This window comes from Arachis duranensis, chromosome 5, assembly GCF_000817695.3.
Source record: "Arachis duranensis cultivar V14167 chromosome 5, aradu.V14167.gnm2.J7QH, whole genome shotgun sequence".
In the NCBI taxonomy this organism is placed as follows: domain Eukaryota; kingdom Viridiplantae; phylum Streptophyta; class Magnoliopsida; order Fabales; family Fabaceae; genus Arachis; species Arachis duranensis.
This window is the reverse complement of record NC_029776.3, coordinates 107,610,695-107,623,437: the sequence shown is the minus strand read 5'-3', so window position 1 is coordinate 107,623,437 and position 12,743 is coordinate 107,610,695. Positions and strand designations below refer to the sequence as shown.

At 39.4% G+C, this 12,743-nt stretch overlaps 1 protein-coding gene across 2 annotated transcripts; it reads right to left on the bottom strand.

Moving 5' to 3' along the window:
- Positions 1-7,402: 7,402 nt before the first annotated feature.
- Positions 7,403-9,986, bottom strand: LOC107491428 (uncharacterized). 2 transcript variants are annotated; one of them, XM_016112274.3, is made up of 6 exons: positions 9,685-9,986; positions 9,211-9,395; positions 8,716-8,894; positions 8,141-8,425; positions 7,992-8,050; positions 7,403-7,566 (listed from the first exon to the last, which is right to left on the bottom strand). In XM_016112274.3, exons 1-6 carry the CDS (start codon positions 9,815-9,817, stop codon positions 7,547-7,549), a joined length of 861 nt encoding a protein of 286 aa, XP_015967760.2. In that variant the 5' UTR covers positions 9,818-9,986; the 3' UTR covers positions 7,403-7,546. The 2 variants fall into 2 exon arrangements, with proteins under 2 accessions (XP_015967760.2, XP_020999353.1); XM_021143694.2 differs by lacking the exon at positions 7,403-7,566 and having other exon boundaries at positions 7,956-8,050; positions 8,160-8,425; positions 9,685-9,982.
- Between the last annotated feature and the right edge of the window lie 2,757 nt (positions 9,987-12,743).

Below are 12,743 nucleotides of genomic sequence, written 5' to 3'. Positions count from 1 at the left end.
GCTGTGGTAGCCCAGTATGGTCCTGGGCCGAGGTCTAAGCGAAAGAGAGGTCAAGCTAAGGGTAGTCTTGCCGAGGTATTGGATGGTAAGGGGGAGTCTTCGCTGATTCTTCAAGCGGTTGAATCTGCTTACGAATCGCAGAAGAGACTTCACGGGTATGATGAGAATGAGCATGGCCGATCTTTATGGGCGAAGCTCTATCCTTTTGGTGTTATGGTTGATGAACTTTGTTGTTTTCTGGATGATATGAAAATGATTGATGAGGTGGGTCGTGCTGGAGTCAGTCGATTTCTTCAGGTATGACTTAACTGTGTGTGTTTGCTGGGTGTTCTATTATGGTGTTGTTTGCTTACTTAGTTGTTTTTCCTTTAGGTTATTGGTGCTCGGGTCGTCGCTATTGGTCGGTCTCAGGAGCTCGCCTTGGAGCGAGAGAAAAAAGAAGCTGCACATCTGGAGGAGTTGTCTGAAATCATCCAGAAAAAAGATGATAGAATTGTTGAGTTGTCTTCCTCCATTGAGAAGAGGGAGCTTGAATTTGCTGAGGAGCGGAAACTGCACGAGGCTTCTTTGAAGAGCACGAAGTCTGAGGTCAATCGGTTGTCTGCTCGGATCAAAGAGTTGGAAGGCGGGGTTTATGAGGCCTTTGCCCAAGGGTTTGATCGTGTTGTTTCTCAAGTTAAGGTGTTGTATCCCGAGGCTGATCCTTCAAAGCTTGATGTTATGAAGGTTGTTGTTAATGGAGAACTTATGGAAGATGAAGGTGCTGCTGGAAGTGAGAGTGAGGGATCCAGTATTGGTGATAAAGTCGAGTAGGCTTGTTGGTTGAATTGAATCTGTTGTAGTGTTTTGGCTTTTTAGAACTTTTCTTTTGTTTTTGTGAAAAATTCCTAGTATTGTAATCGGATGGTACTTTTGTTTCCGAGCTTATAGCTCGGCTTAATGATGAATCATTTTATAAAAATTGGTATTTTGGATGAACTCTTGATTGCGTGTTGGAAACAATCGTATGTATGTATTAAAGATGGCCAAAGCCATTCTCCGTTCTAAGTGAACTTGTTAGAAAATAAGAGTAGATGTTCTGATGTAGTATTTGTGCTTTCGAATAGAAGCGCTTCAAGATTTGTTTGAGTACTCTGATGATATTGTTTGTTTGTACTTTTTCCGAGCAGTGTGCTCGGCATGCGCATATTGTATTCCGAGTATGAAGCTCGGATTAGTTTGTTATTTGGAAAGACTTGGGCCTATCCATATGATGGGAGTTTTCCAAGGAATATGCTCGGCTTATGATATTAGTGTTCCGAGGATAATGCTCGGATAATTCGGAGCTAAAAATGTATGTCATCAAAATGAGAACTGTTTTGATTGTACATTAGGTTGTATGGGTACAATGATTTGTTGCGTCCGGCCTCATTAAAACCCTTTCCGAGTAAAACCCTTGCGTTTTGGGAAAAAACCTTCGGAGGGAAAAAAGAGTACCATCATTCGCTATTATACAGGCTATGACTGATATTCCCTTAGAGAGGAGATGTTCCATGTACCTGGAAGTTGTTCTCCTCTGAGAGTTTCTAACTTGTAAGCCCCCTTTCCGAGGTTTTGAAGGACTCGGAAAGGTCCTTCCCAATTTGCCATGTGACGAAGGCTTCCGAGCATCTTCTGTTCGTCTGAGTACGAGATCTCCATTGCTGAAATACCTGTGAACTACTCTTTTGTGGTGTCTTTGCTCTAAGTATCGTTTTCTGGCTCGCTGCTTTATGGCGGAGATGTCTCTGTCTTCTTCTACGAGGTCCAATTCGGCTGACCGAGCTTGTCGATTATTTGGTTGATTATAGAGCTCGGTCCTTAACGTTGGGACGCTGACTTCTACTGGAATGAGCGCTTCTGCGCCATATACCAGTTTGAAGGGAGTTTCCCCTGTGGCAGATTGGACGCTGGTGTCGTAACCCCATAGGATTTCTGGGATGAGGTCGGCCCACTCTCCTTTGGCTTCGCCGAGCTTTTTCTTTAATCCCTGCAAGATAATTCTGTTAGCTGATTCAACTTGTCCGTTAGTCTGCGGGTGCTCTACTGAGCTGAAATGATGTTTGATGTTAAAATTTGCCAGAAAAGTGGCGAGCTTATGATCTGTGAATTGTCTTCCGTTATCCGAGATTATCTCTCGTGGGATACCGTATCTGCATATGATATTTTTCCATATAAAGGATCGTACTTTTTCTGCTGTTATGTGTGCTAGTGGTTGTGCTTCTATCCACTTGGAGAAATAATCAATTGACACTAAGAGGAACTTTACCTGGCCTGGCGCTTTCGGAAAGGGTCCGAGGATATCTAATCCCCACCTATCGAAAGGCCAGCTTACCTCTATGGTATGGAGCTCTTCGGCTGGGGTTTCTGAGAGGGTGGCATGCTTTTGACAATTATCACAAGCTTTGACTTTTGTGATGCAGTCCCGTTTTATCGTCGGCCAATAGTATCCTGTTCGCAAGATTTTTGCTGCTAATGCCCGGCCGCCGATATGGTTGCCACAAGCCCCTTCATGCATTTCAGCCATAACCTCATCGGCCTCTTCTTTGCTGATGCACTTGAGCAATGGTTGTGAATGTCCTCGCCTGTATAAGGTGTTTCCGAGCACTGTATAGAAGCTTGCTCTTCTTCGAAACAGTGGTAAGTTCGGCGCTCAAAACTCGGTTTTTCGAGTGTTAACTGGGACAGTGCCGATGTGTTTTCGGCTTGCTGAGTTGTGGCTAACTTAGATAACACATCGGCCCTGGTGTTTTGTTCTCGGTTTACATGGATAATATCAAATTCTTTAAATTTTGAAAATAGATCCTTTGTTATGAGCCAATATTTCTCTAACAAAGGATCTTTTACCTGAAATTCGCCCTTGATTTGATGTACCACTAAGGAAGAGTCGCAATAGGCTGTTATTCGGGGTATTTGTAGTTGCAGGGCGAGCTTTAGTCCAGCAAGTAGGGCCTCATATTCTGCCTGATTGTTGCTTGCGTTGAAGTGGAACTGTAGTGACTGCTCGGCCACCACCTTGTCTCCTTCTTTTAATAGTATCCCTGCCCCACTGCCTTCTTTGTTTGACGCTCCATCCACATGTATGCTCCAGTTGACCTCTGTATCATGTGTGTCACAAGTCATCTCCGATATAAAGTCGGCTAGTACCTGTGACTTCGGTGTTTTCCTTGATTCGTACTGGATGTCGAACTCGGAGAGCTCGACCGACCACTTTATCAATCTGCCGGCGAGCTCGGGTCTGGTTAATATCTGCCTTAGCGGTTGGTTTGTTCGCACTATGATTGTGTGGCTCTGAAAATAGTGCCGCAATCTTCTTGCTGTTGTGATTAGTGCTAGCGCCAGTTGTTCTATCTTCGGGTACCTTGTTTCTGTTGGTTGTAGCACCCTACTGATGAAGTATACTGGGCTTTGCTTTCTTCCTGTTTCTGTTACCAAAACCGAGCTTATAGCATGGTTAGATACTGATAAGTATAAATATAATGGGTTACCTGTCTCTGGTTTCTGGAGGATTGGTGGTGATGTCAAGTGTTGTTTAAGTTCGGTGAAGGCATTTTCACATTCGTCTGTCCAGTTGAACTTCTTGCCTTTAGAGAATGTCTGGAAAAAGTGATAAGATCGGTTTGCTACTGCAGGTAGGAAACGTGACAGGGCAGCTATTCGTCCTGCAAGTTGCTGGACTTCCTTTACTGTTCTTGGGCTTGTCATGTTTAGCACGGCCTTGCACTTTTCTGGGTTGGCCTCGATGCCTCGAGATGTTAACATGAATCCCAGGAACTTCCCTCCTTGTACTCCGAACGCGCATTTGTCTGGATTGAGTCTCATGTTATATGCTCGGATTTGTCTGAAGATTTCTACTAAGTCGTCACAGTGTGACCCCTGCATTGGTGTTTTTGCTACCATGTCATCTACATAGACTTCCATGTTGCGGCCTATCTGTTGTTGGAATACCTTGTCCATTAGCCTTTGATACGTCGCACCTGCATTCTTTAGGCCGAAGGGCATTACCTTGTAACAAAAATTCCCATGTTCTGTTATAAAAGCTGTTTTGCTTTGGTCTTCTGGGTGCATTAGGATCTGGTTATAGCCAGAGTATGCATCCATGAAACTCAAAGCTTTGAAACCAGAGGCGTTATCAACTAATTTATCAATGCAAGGCAGTGGATATGCATCTTTAGGGCAAGCTTTATTTAAGTTTGTGAAGTCGACGCACATGCGCCATTTACCTGAGCTCTTCCTTACCATTACCACGTTAGACAGCCATGTGGTGAAGCGAATCTCTCTGATGAAGCCTGCATTGAGGAGCTTCTGGGTCTCTTCGAGTGCTGCTTGTTTTTTCTCTTCTCCGAGGTTCCTTTTCTTCTGCGCAACTGGTCAGGCTGTTTTGCCAATTGCTAGTTTGTGGCAGATGACCTCTGGGTTTATTCCGGGCATGTCATCTGGCGTCCATGCGAAAAGGTCGGCGTTCTGACGCAGTGTGTGAATGAGTCTTGCTCGGTCTGCCCCTTCTAATGCTTCTCCAACATATGTGCATTGGTTGTCGTCTGCTGTTAGTGTTACTTGTTGAAGATTGTCCATTGGCCGAGGTCTTTCGCCGAGGTCTTCCCTAGGGTCAAGATCGGCTAGTGTCGCTGTGTTGGCAGACGTTTGGATGGCTTGGACCTGGGGCCGAGCTTCCTGTTTTGTTTGTACTGGTTTTAGACCAGCGTTATAGCATTGCCGAGCTTCTTGATGGTCGGCATACACCGTAGCGATCTTGTTTTCCTGCATTGGAAACTTGACACACAGATGTAATGTGGACACCACTGCCCTGAATGTGTTCAGTGCGGGTCTCCCAAGTATAATATTATAAGGGCTGTAACAGTTTACTATTAGGTATTGAATATTAATTGATTTTGCCATAGGGATCTCTCCCATTGTGGTCTTTAGCCATATGTGTCCCATGATGAGGACTCTCTCTCCGGAGAACCCAATTAGCTCTCCAGAGGAGGGTTGTATCAATTTTTCTGATAATTTCATTTTAGTAAACGTAGAGTAAAATAAAACGTCAGCACTACTACCTGGATCTAACAATGTTTTTCTTACCAACAGATCTCCAACCTGGATTGAAATTACCACGGGGTCGTCGAGGTTAGGGCTTGCCGATTTGAAGTCTGTTTGGTTGAAGGATATTGTGACGTCTGGTCCTTTGTCCTTCTTTGGTTGTATGGTTCCTTCGATTGCCAGCATTGCTCTGTAGCTCCGCTTCCTGGCCGAGCTTGTTTCTCCTCCGCCTGCGAATCCTCCCGATATGTGGTTGATGACTCCTCTTGGCGGATCAGGAGTGATCCTCTCTTTTTTCTCGTCAGCCGTTGCTTGCTTATGCTCTGCCCTGTCCGAGTTTCCTCCTTTGCCCTTCCGGGTCTCGATGTACTTGTCCAGGAGACCTTGGCGTGCTAGTCTTTCCAGGAGGTCCTTCGCGACGATGCAGTCATCTGTGGTATGACCGAACTTCCGGTGGAAGGCGCAATGTTTTGTCTTGTCCACGAATCGTTGATCCTGGTAGTTCCCTGCTCAGGCTGGTGGTTTTATGATTTTGGCGTTGAGGATTTCTCTGATGATGTTTTCTCTTCTGGTGTTGAATCTGGTGTATGTGTTGTACTTTGACACTGGCTTAGGAGGTTTCTTTGTGTCCCTGTTGCCTGGAGATCTGAAGGTCCTTTCCTCATCTCTCCGGTGTGGTTGTTTGTCTGATTTCTGGGCTTCTCGGAGTTCTTCAATCTCCATTTGTCCAGCCGCTCTTTCTCGGAATTCCTCTAGGGTTTTTGGTTTTGTTATGGCAATGGTCTCCCGAAATTTGCCAGGCCTGAGGCCGGCCTTGAGAGCGTGTAGGTGAATGGCCGGGTCCAAGTCTTTGATCTCCATAGTGGCGTCGGCGAATCTGGTCATGTAGTCTTTCAGGCTCTCGTGCTGACCTTGTTTGATGGTGCCGAGATAGTCCGAGCCATGTACGTAAATTCTCGATGCAGCAAAATAGTCAATGAATGATCTGGCGAGGTCTTCAAAAGAGGAAATCGAACCTGCAGAAAGTTTAGAAAACCAGAGTAACGCAGCGCCATCAAGGTATGTGGGGAATGCTCGGCAGAGGACGGGCTCATTATTAGGGCCGTTGAAGAACATCATCGATTGGAATTTCTTCACATGAGCTCTGGGGTCGCCGAATCCCTTGTATGGCTCTAGCGCAGTGGGCAGTGTAAAGTTCTTCGGCATCTGGTAATTCGTGATCTCCTCGGAGAAAGGGTTGTCTAATGTGAGCTTTTCCTTTGGCTAACTAATCCTAAGGCAAAGGGTCGAGAAACTCAACGCCACTATTCTTGAACAACTTGGAGTCGGGCCTTCTTTTCACACTATTACGGATACGAAAATAATGGGAAAAATAGGATTCGACTGTCAACAGTTAGCCGATGCTTATTCCCCGGATACCGTCATTGCTTCTTCTCCGGGAAAAGAAGTTCACGACCCGTAGGCCTTCTACCTCCACGCGGCATTGCTCCGTCAGGCTTTCGCCCATTGCGGAAAATTCCCCACTGCTGCCTCCCGTAGGAGTCTGGGCCGTGTCTCAGTCTAACAGTACCCTTTTTGGAGAATGTTAATAAATTCCAAAACCCATTTCGTCGTCCAGTATCAACAACCATCTTTTTGATTGGTACTGCAGTAGCCCTTTGGTTGGGTGTTGGAGCAACATTACCTATTGCATGTTTAAAGGGTCCGCCGCACTATGAGCCGAGCCTTTGGAGTTCTCTCCATTGTTTTGCGTTGAGAGCTCGGCTATCCTCCGTACCTCCGCCTGAAGCTCAGCGATCTGAGCCAGGAGGTCATCCTGTGATAGTTGTGGATTTTCCTTGTCAGCCATGTCCGAGGATCGGGAATCCTGCAAAATAAAATAGAAGACTAGACAAAGGAAAAAATGGGGTTAGATGTACTCCGGGCCCCACGGTGGGCGCCAAATGGTTCGTCCGAACACTGGAGGCCGAGCTCAAGCACTTCCGAGCAGATCGCCGGTGAAGGGGAAGAGCTTTACGTCGGCCGGAATCAAACACCGCGGCGGGAATACCTGCACAAGATACTCCGACGCTCAAGTCAGTAGTGATTCAAAGTGAATGAATGAAATGAGTTTAGAGTAAAGAGTAAGAGACTGAGAGTGATAGAACCTGAGCCTTAGTCGAGTGTGTTAGCTAGGTTTTATAGGAGTTAGTTTCTACCCGTTAGTGGGTGAGTCCTAGTTTATAGATTAGTTAAGATATTCTGTTTTGGTGCTGTAAACCAGTTGAGCACGTTTCATATTTTCAGTTGGGTAATGCTGCTTCGGTCCTGATCATGTGCCGAGATTTTCGGATGGCTGATACGGGACCGAGCTTTGTGATGCACGTGTCTTTTTATTCGAATGGGTGAGGTCGAGCTTATCTGCTCCTGTTCCGAGTTTGTTTGATGTGACGCCAGCTTTAGTTGTTTGCGTGCCGAGTATTTCGGGTGATTGATACGGGTGCCGAGCTCATTGGCTCACGTGCCGAGCTTTTTGGTGCAACCGAGGATAAGGGTGACGTATCAGATTCTATATGTTTAATTTAACAAAATGAATCAAAGCTATATAAGTATATAAATAAATTGACTAAAAATTTAATTTAATTTGTCAAACAAAACATATTTTTAGAGATAAATTTGTCATTTACATTTTTTGAGATTTGTTTTATGAAAATCGTAATATTTTATAGTTAAAATGGTTATTTACTTGGTCGAAATTCAGACGTAGTCGACTTCACGTGAAGTTGATAGTTAGAGCAGATAGATGATTTGACTGATTTGACTAAATTTTTATTTAACTAATCTCAGCTATAAACTTTCACGTGAAGTCGACTGCACCTGAGTTTCTACCTATTTACTCAAACAAGGAATCTTTAGGTGGCAAAATAGTAATTTAGTGTATTATTAACGCATACCCAGTCCAACTAGAGCGAGAAGAAGCATCACTGTTGCCATCAGAATCAAAGCTAGACGCCTGCAAAATGAAGCATGATGCTGCATTATGCATATTGCAATAGTAGATTCTAGAATACAACATATTATGGTGAAGTTTACGATTCCATACACATCATTAAACACTTTACGTATTTTAACAGAGTTATCGTGTGTCTTCTCCGACAGTGTATTTGCTGCAGCATTGAGATCAACGTTCAAATTATCAATATCTGCCATGATATCAGATGGGAGAAATATCTGTGCTACTTTGATTGATTTCGCGAGCTTCAGATACTCCGTCACGTTCCTCAGAGTCTGCACCCTATAGTCTGATTGATTCACGACGTAATGGAGCGTATCCAAGGCCTCGTCGTGGAACTTGTCCTGCCCTACACTTAGAAGGATACAGCCAACCCTGTGAAGAAAATGAACAGAATAATTGTTATCTTAATTTTCACCTTTATCTGGAAAATGAAAAAAAAATTGAAACTTCTTTGCTATCTCGAAATAAATTATTTTGGGATATATTCATTTTATTACCGAGAGTGTAACAGATATTAAATGATATTAACAAACTGCCATCAAGATTGGTATTTTCAAAAGCAGAGTTGCAATACAAAAGAAACCTTAGTAACTAATCATAAGAATACATAATTAAACAACCGAAGTTTTATTCAAACATTGAAACAAGGTTGAAGGAATTACGCAGCGGCGCAGGTGAATAACAAGATCAAAATAAGACAAATTCGTTGCGAACGGTGTGATCCTTCATCCTTGATGTTAATGCCCCATCCACAGCATACATGAATCAAGAGTGCGAGGCCAAATGAAATAAACCACAGAGCAGCAAGTATGAAACCAGCTGCACCGGTGAAACCAACTGACTGCAAAAATAATACCATTATTGATTTAAAACAAACAAAACAATATGCTGAAAGTACAACCACAAAGTAATTCTTGTTCTTTTAACCAGTAAAATCCTAATCTTTGTTGCAAATTACACAACCATGACCAAAATTTTCACACGAACAAGGGAAACATGGTTAATGTAGTTATAAGCAAGAAAAGAACTAGATAAAATAAGCTCAATAGATTATTCATTTGGAACTTCACTATTTGTCATTGTTCAATCGGCATGAAGAACGTAATGAAGCAGCCATTTAAGAACATGGTAAACAGGAAAATAGTAACAGAGCTTACAGCCCAATAATGGCGATTTGCAATGTCCCAGCCGCCTCGGTAGCGATGAAATCGTCGTAGAATGTCCGGCCTATCCGTCCTGTTTGCAGCCAGCACAAGGGTACCTGAAGGAGCATCCGTTTCAGGAGCTGGTGCTAGAGCCTCTTGTGTGATCTTATTCTTCCAGGGACCTAAATTCGCTTCCCCTTAAAACAGAACAATATAAAAAACATAGTAAATTATATAACATGATCCAAGTAAAAGACTAATTCTATTTTTTTTTTTTATACGTTTGATACAGCTTTTTGCTCTTTGTTTTTAGTTCATTCATCTTTCTATTTCTTCTAATTCTTTGGCTTTCAAAGAAATCAATTTAACTCTGAGAAGAACAAGATCTACATTAAACCAATCACTATAAGCAATCAATGTGAAAAGCATATTCACAATTAAACATTTTTAGTCAAAGTTGCTGGGAACATTTTCAGGTGCACCAACCTAGAATAAACTTCGCAGTAGTACTATCTCTTCTAGACCCACTTGCAGATAAAGCTGAAGTTGATCTAAGAGAAACTACTATGAACAAAAATAACAAGTAAAAATTGAATACGTTAAAGCAAACACTCTTCATGGCAGTTTCCCTTGCAAAAAAACTCGCTCTTCACCTCAAAACTGGCCACTCAATCATGGTAATCGTGTTAAAATTCTTTGATATAAAACGTGTTCATTATAAGGTGTAATTAATAGTGTAACTAAGGAGTGGGAAAATTGGATGATTTTATAGAAACAGAGGGAAAGTGAAATAAAGAGAGAAGGAATGAGGAAGAGAGTGAGTCACATGGGGTGGGGTAGCGATGAAGACTTGGGTGCAAGGAAAACGAAAAAGGCGGGTGTGATTTAATCAAAAGGAGGTAAATTAATTAATATAATACCACCGAGTTAAGTAAAGCATGGGAAAATAAATCCAATTAAGAAAAGGGGCAAAAAATAAAGTAACTAAAGATTGATTGCCATAAGCCCTTTGCAAATTGTTGGCGCATTTGCAGTTTGCTTGCTTGCACTACGTACTTGTCTTTTCTGCTTTTGAGTTTCTTTATTATTTTCATTCTTCTTCTTCTCTCATTTGCTTTCACACTATTTTTCATGATAATTATCTTGATGTTTGATCTTTGTCTTGCAATTTGCAATCGATTAAAATGCTCTTTATTCTGAAAGTCATAATCAGTGTCCTTATCTGACAAACTAGAAATGCAAGCTGATGTTGGTGGATGTACTTATTGATTTTGCCATGTGGGGTCATTCAGTCATAGTTCTCTTGTCATCATTTATTTTGTTGCCATTTACTTTTTACTTTATAAGATTCTTTTTAAAAATAATTACCAATACATACATGTATGTCGAGAGTTAGATAATAAATAAATATACATATATGTCGAGTAATATTACTTTACTTTAACACGTATCTCTTTTATAAATGAAATAAGTAATGTTATTTATTTTATTTATAGTCAAAATGAAATATATGTTGCACATCTCGTATCAGTTAAAAATTTTAATTTGAATGAATTTTGAGAATTTTTTGTTTCCTCTTAAGCTTTTGTAAGTTTTTTTCGAAAGAGAGAGATTATGGTGCACTCATCAGACATCATCAGTCTAAACAAGGCGTGGTACATAACCAAAATTTTGGACTTTGAGATTTGTATTTTTTTTTCAATTATTTAATTAATTTTGGTATTTTGGTTAAGAACAACTTTAACATAATTTGTTTTGGAATATTAACGTTCAATACATTTTTAGTACATAGACTAAATTAGGTTGTGTAGATGTAATATTTTTATGGGGCAAAACGAGAGGCAGTCAAGAAATACATCTCTTGACAGATTAAATAATTAAATTTATAGAAAAATAAATAAAATCCTTTTTATTTTGATAATTTCTTCAAATAGATATTAACATCTTATGTCAATAATAAGCATCCAGACCTCACAGCAACATCAAAAATTTCAATATATACACAAAACAAACATCCAAAAGATATACTATAATTAATAAGTTAATTTCTTGAGCATATAGTTTGTCCTATTAAATTTGCATAACTAAATCATGATCAATATTCTAACAATTTAAGCACCAAGCCGACGCATATATACCATAAAAGACCATGCTTGTGACGTACGAAACATTAGACACAATCTAAAATTTAGCACAAAGGAGTTTATTCACAAATATAACCATACCATTAAAAGAGCTAATATCTATTGTGGGAGTGATGGAATATAACATGAATCGACATTTATATCAAAAAACATTATGCCCATAGAAAAAAAAAAAACCCACTATGATTATAGATTTATAGTTATGTCAGAATTGGTCACGATCAACTGTGATCTAAAATAAAAAAACGATGGCCATAAATTTATGATCATACTTTTTACTAGCTACTGTGACTATAGTTCAATTTTGTTGTAACTTAGAAAATAAATATTATATTTATAATTCACATAAGACAATTCAAATGATTTTATAAAAATTATGTTTTATTTAGGGATAAGAAACTTATATCAATCAAGTAAGCAATTAAATAGATAACTAAACAAATGAATAAATTAAAATAGTAGTTCGTCAATAAATTATAATTTAAATGATATAATTTTTCATACTTACTTAAAAGTTATGGATTCAAATTTTATTCTTAACTTTAAAAAAACATTAGACACAATCTAAAATTTAGCACAAAGGAGTTTATTCACAAATATAACCATACCATTAAAAGAGCTAATATCTATTGTGGGAGTGATGGAATATAACATGAATCGACATTTATATCAAAAAACATTATGCCCATAGAAAAAAAAAAAAAAACCCACTATGATTATAGATTTATAGTTATGTCAGAATTGGTCACGATCAACTGTGATCTAAAATAAAAAAACGATGGCCATAAATTTATGATCATACTTTTTACTAGCTACTGTGACTATAGTTCAATTTTGTTGTAACTTAGAAAATAAATATTATATTTATAATTCACATAAGACAATTCAAATGATTTTATAAAAATTATGTTTTATTTAGGGATAAGAAACTTATATCAATCAAGTAAGCAATTAAATAGATAACTAAACAAATGAATAAATTAAAATAGTAGTTCGTCAATAAATTATAATTTAAATGATATAATTTTTCATACTTACTTAAAAGTTATGGATTCAAATTTTATTCTTAACTTTAAAAAAAAAATTAAAATGAAAATTTTCATAAAAAAAATTTCAACTAATACACGTTTGTAACGTGTAATTATCATTTATACGGTATAACAAAGTTAATGTATTACTTATAAGTTATTATAAAACTTAACGTATTATAAAAGTCAGTATTATCGTTAACTATGATATAATTAGAGTCTCTCTTTTTTTTTTTTACTAAAGATAGGAGATTCGAACCTGCAACCTCTTAGATGAATATGGAGAAATTATGTCATTTGAACTATAGCTCATTAGCATATAAACAGAATCTCTCAAACCAATTTAAAATACATAATGTATATCTTTAATACT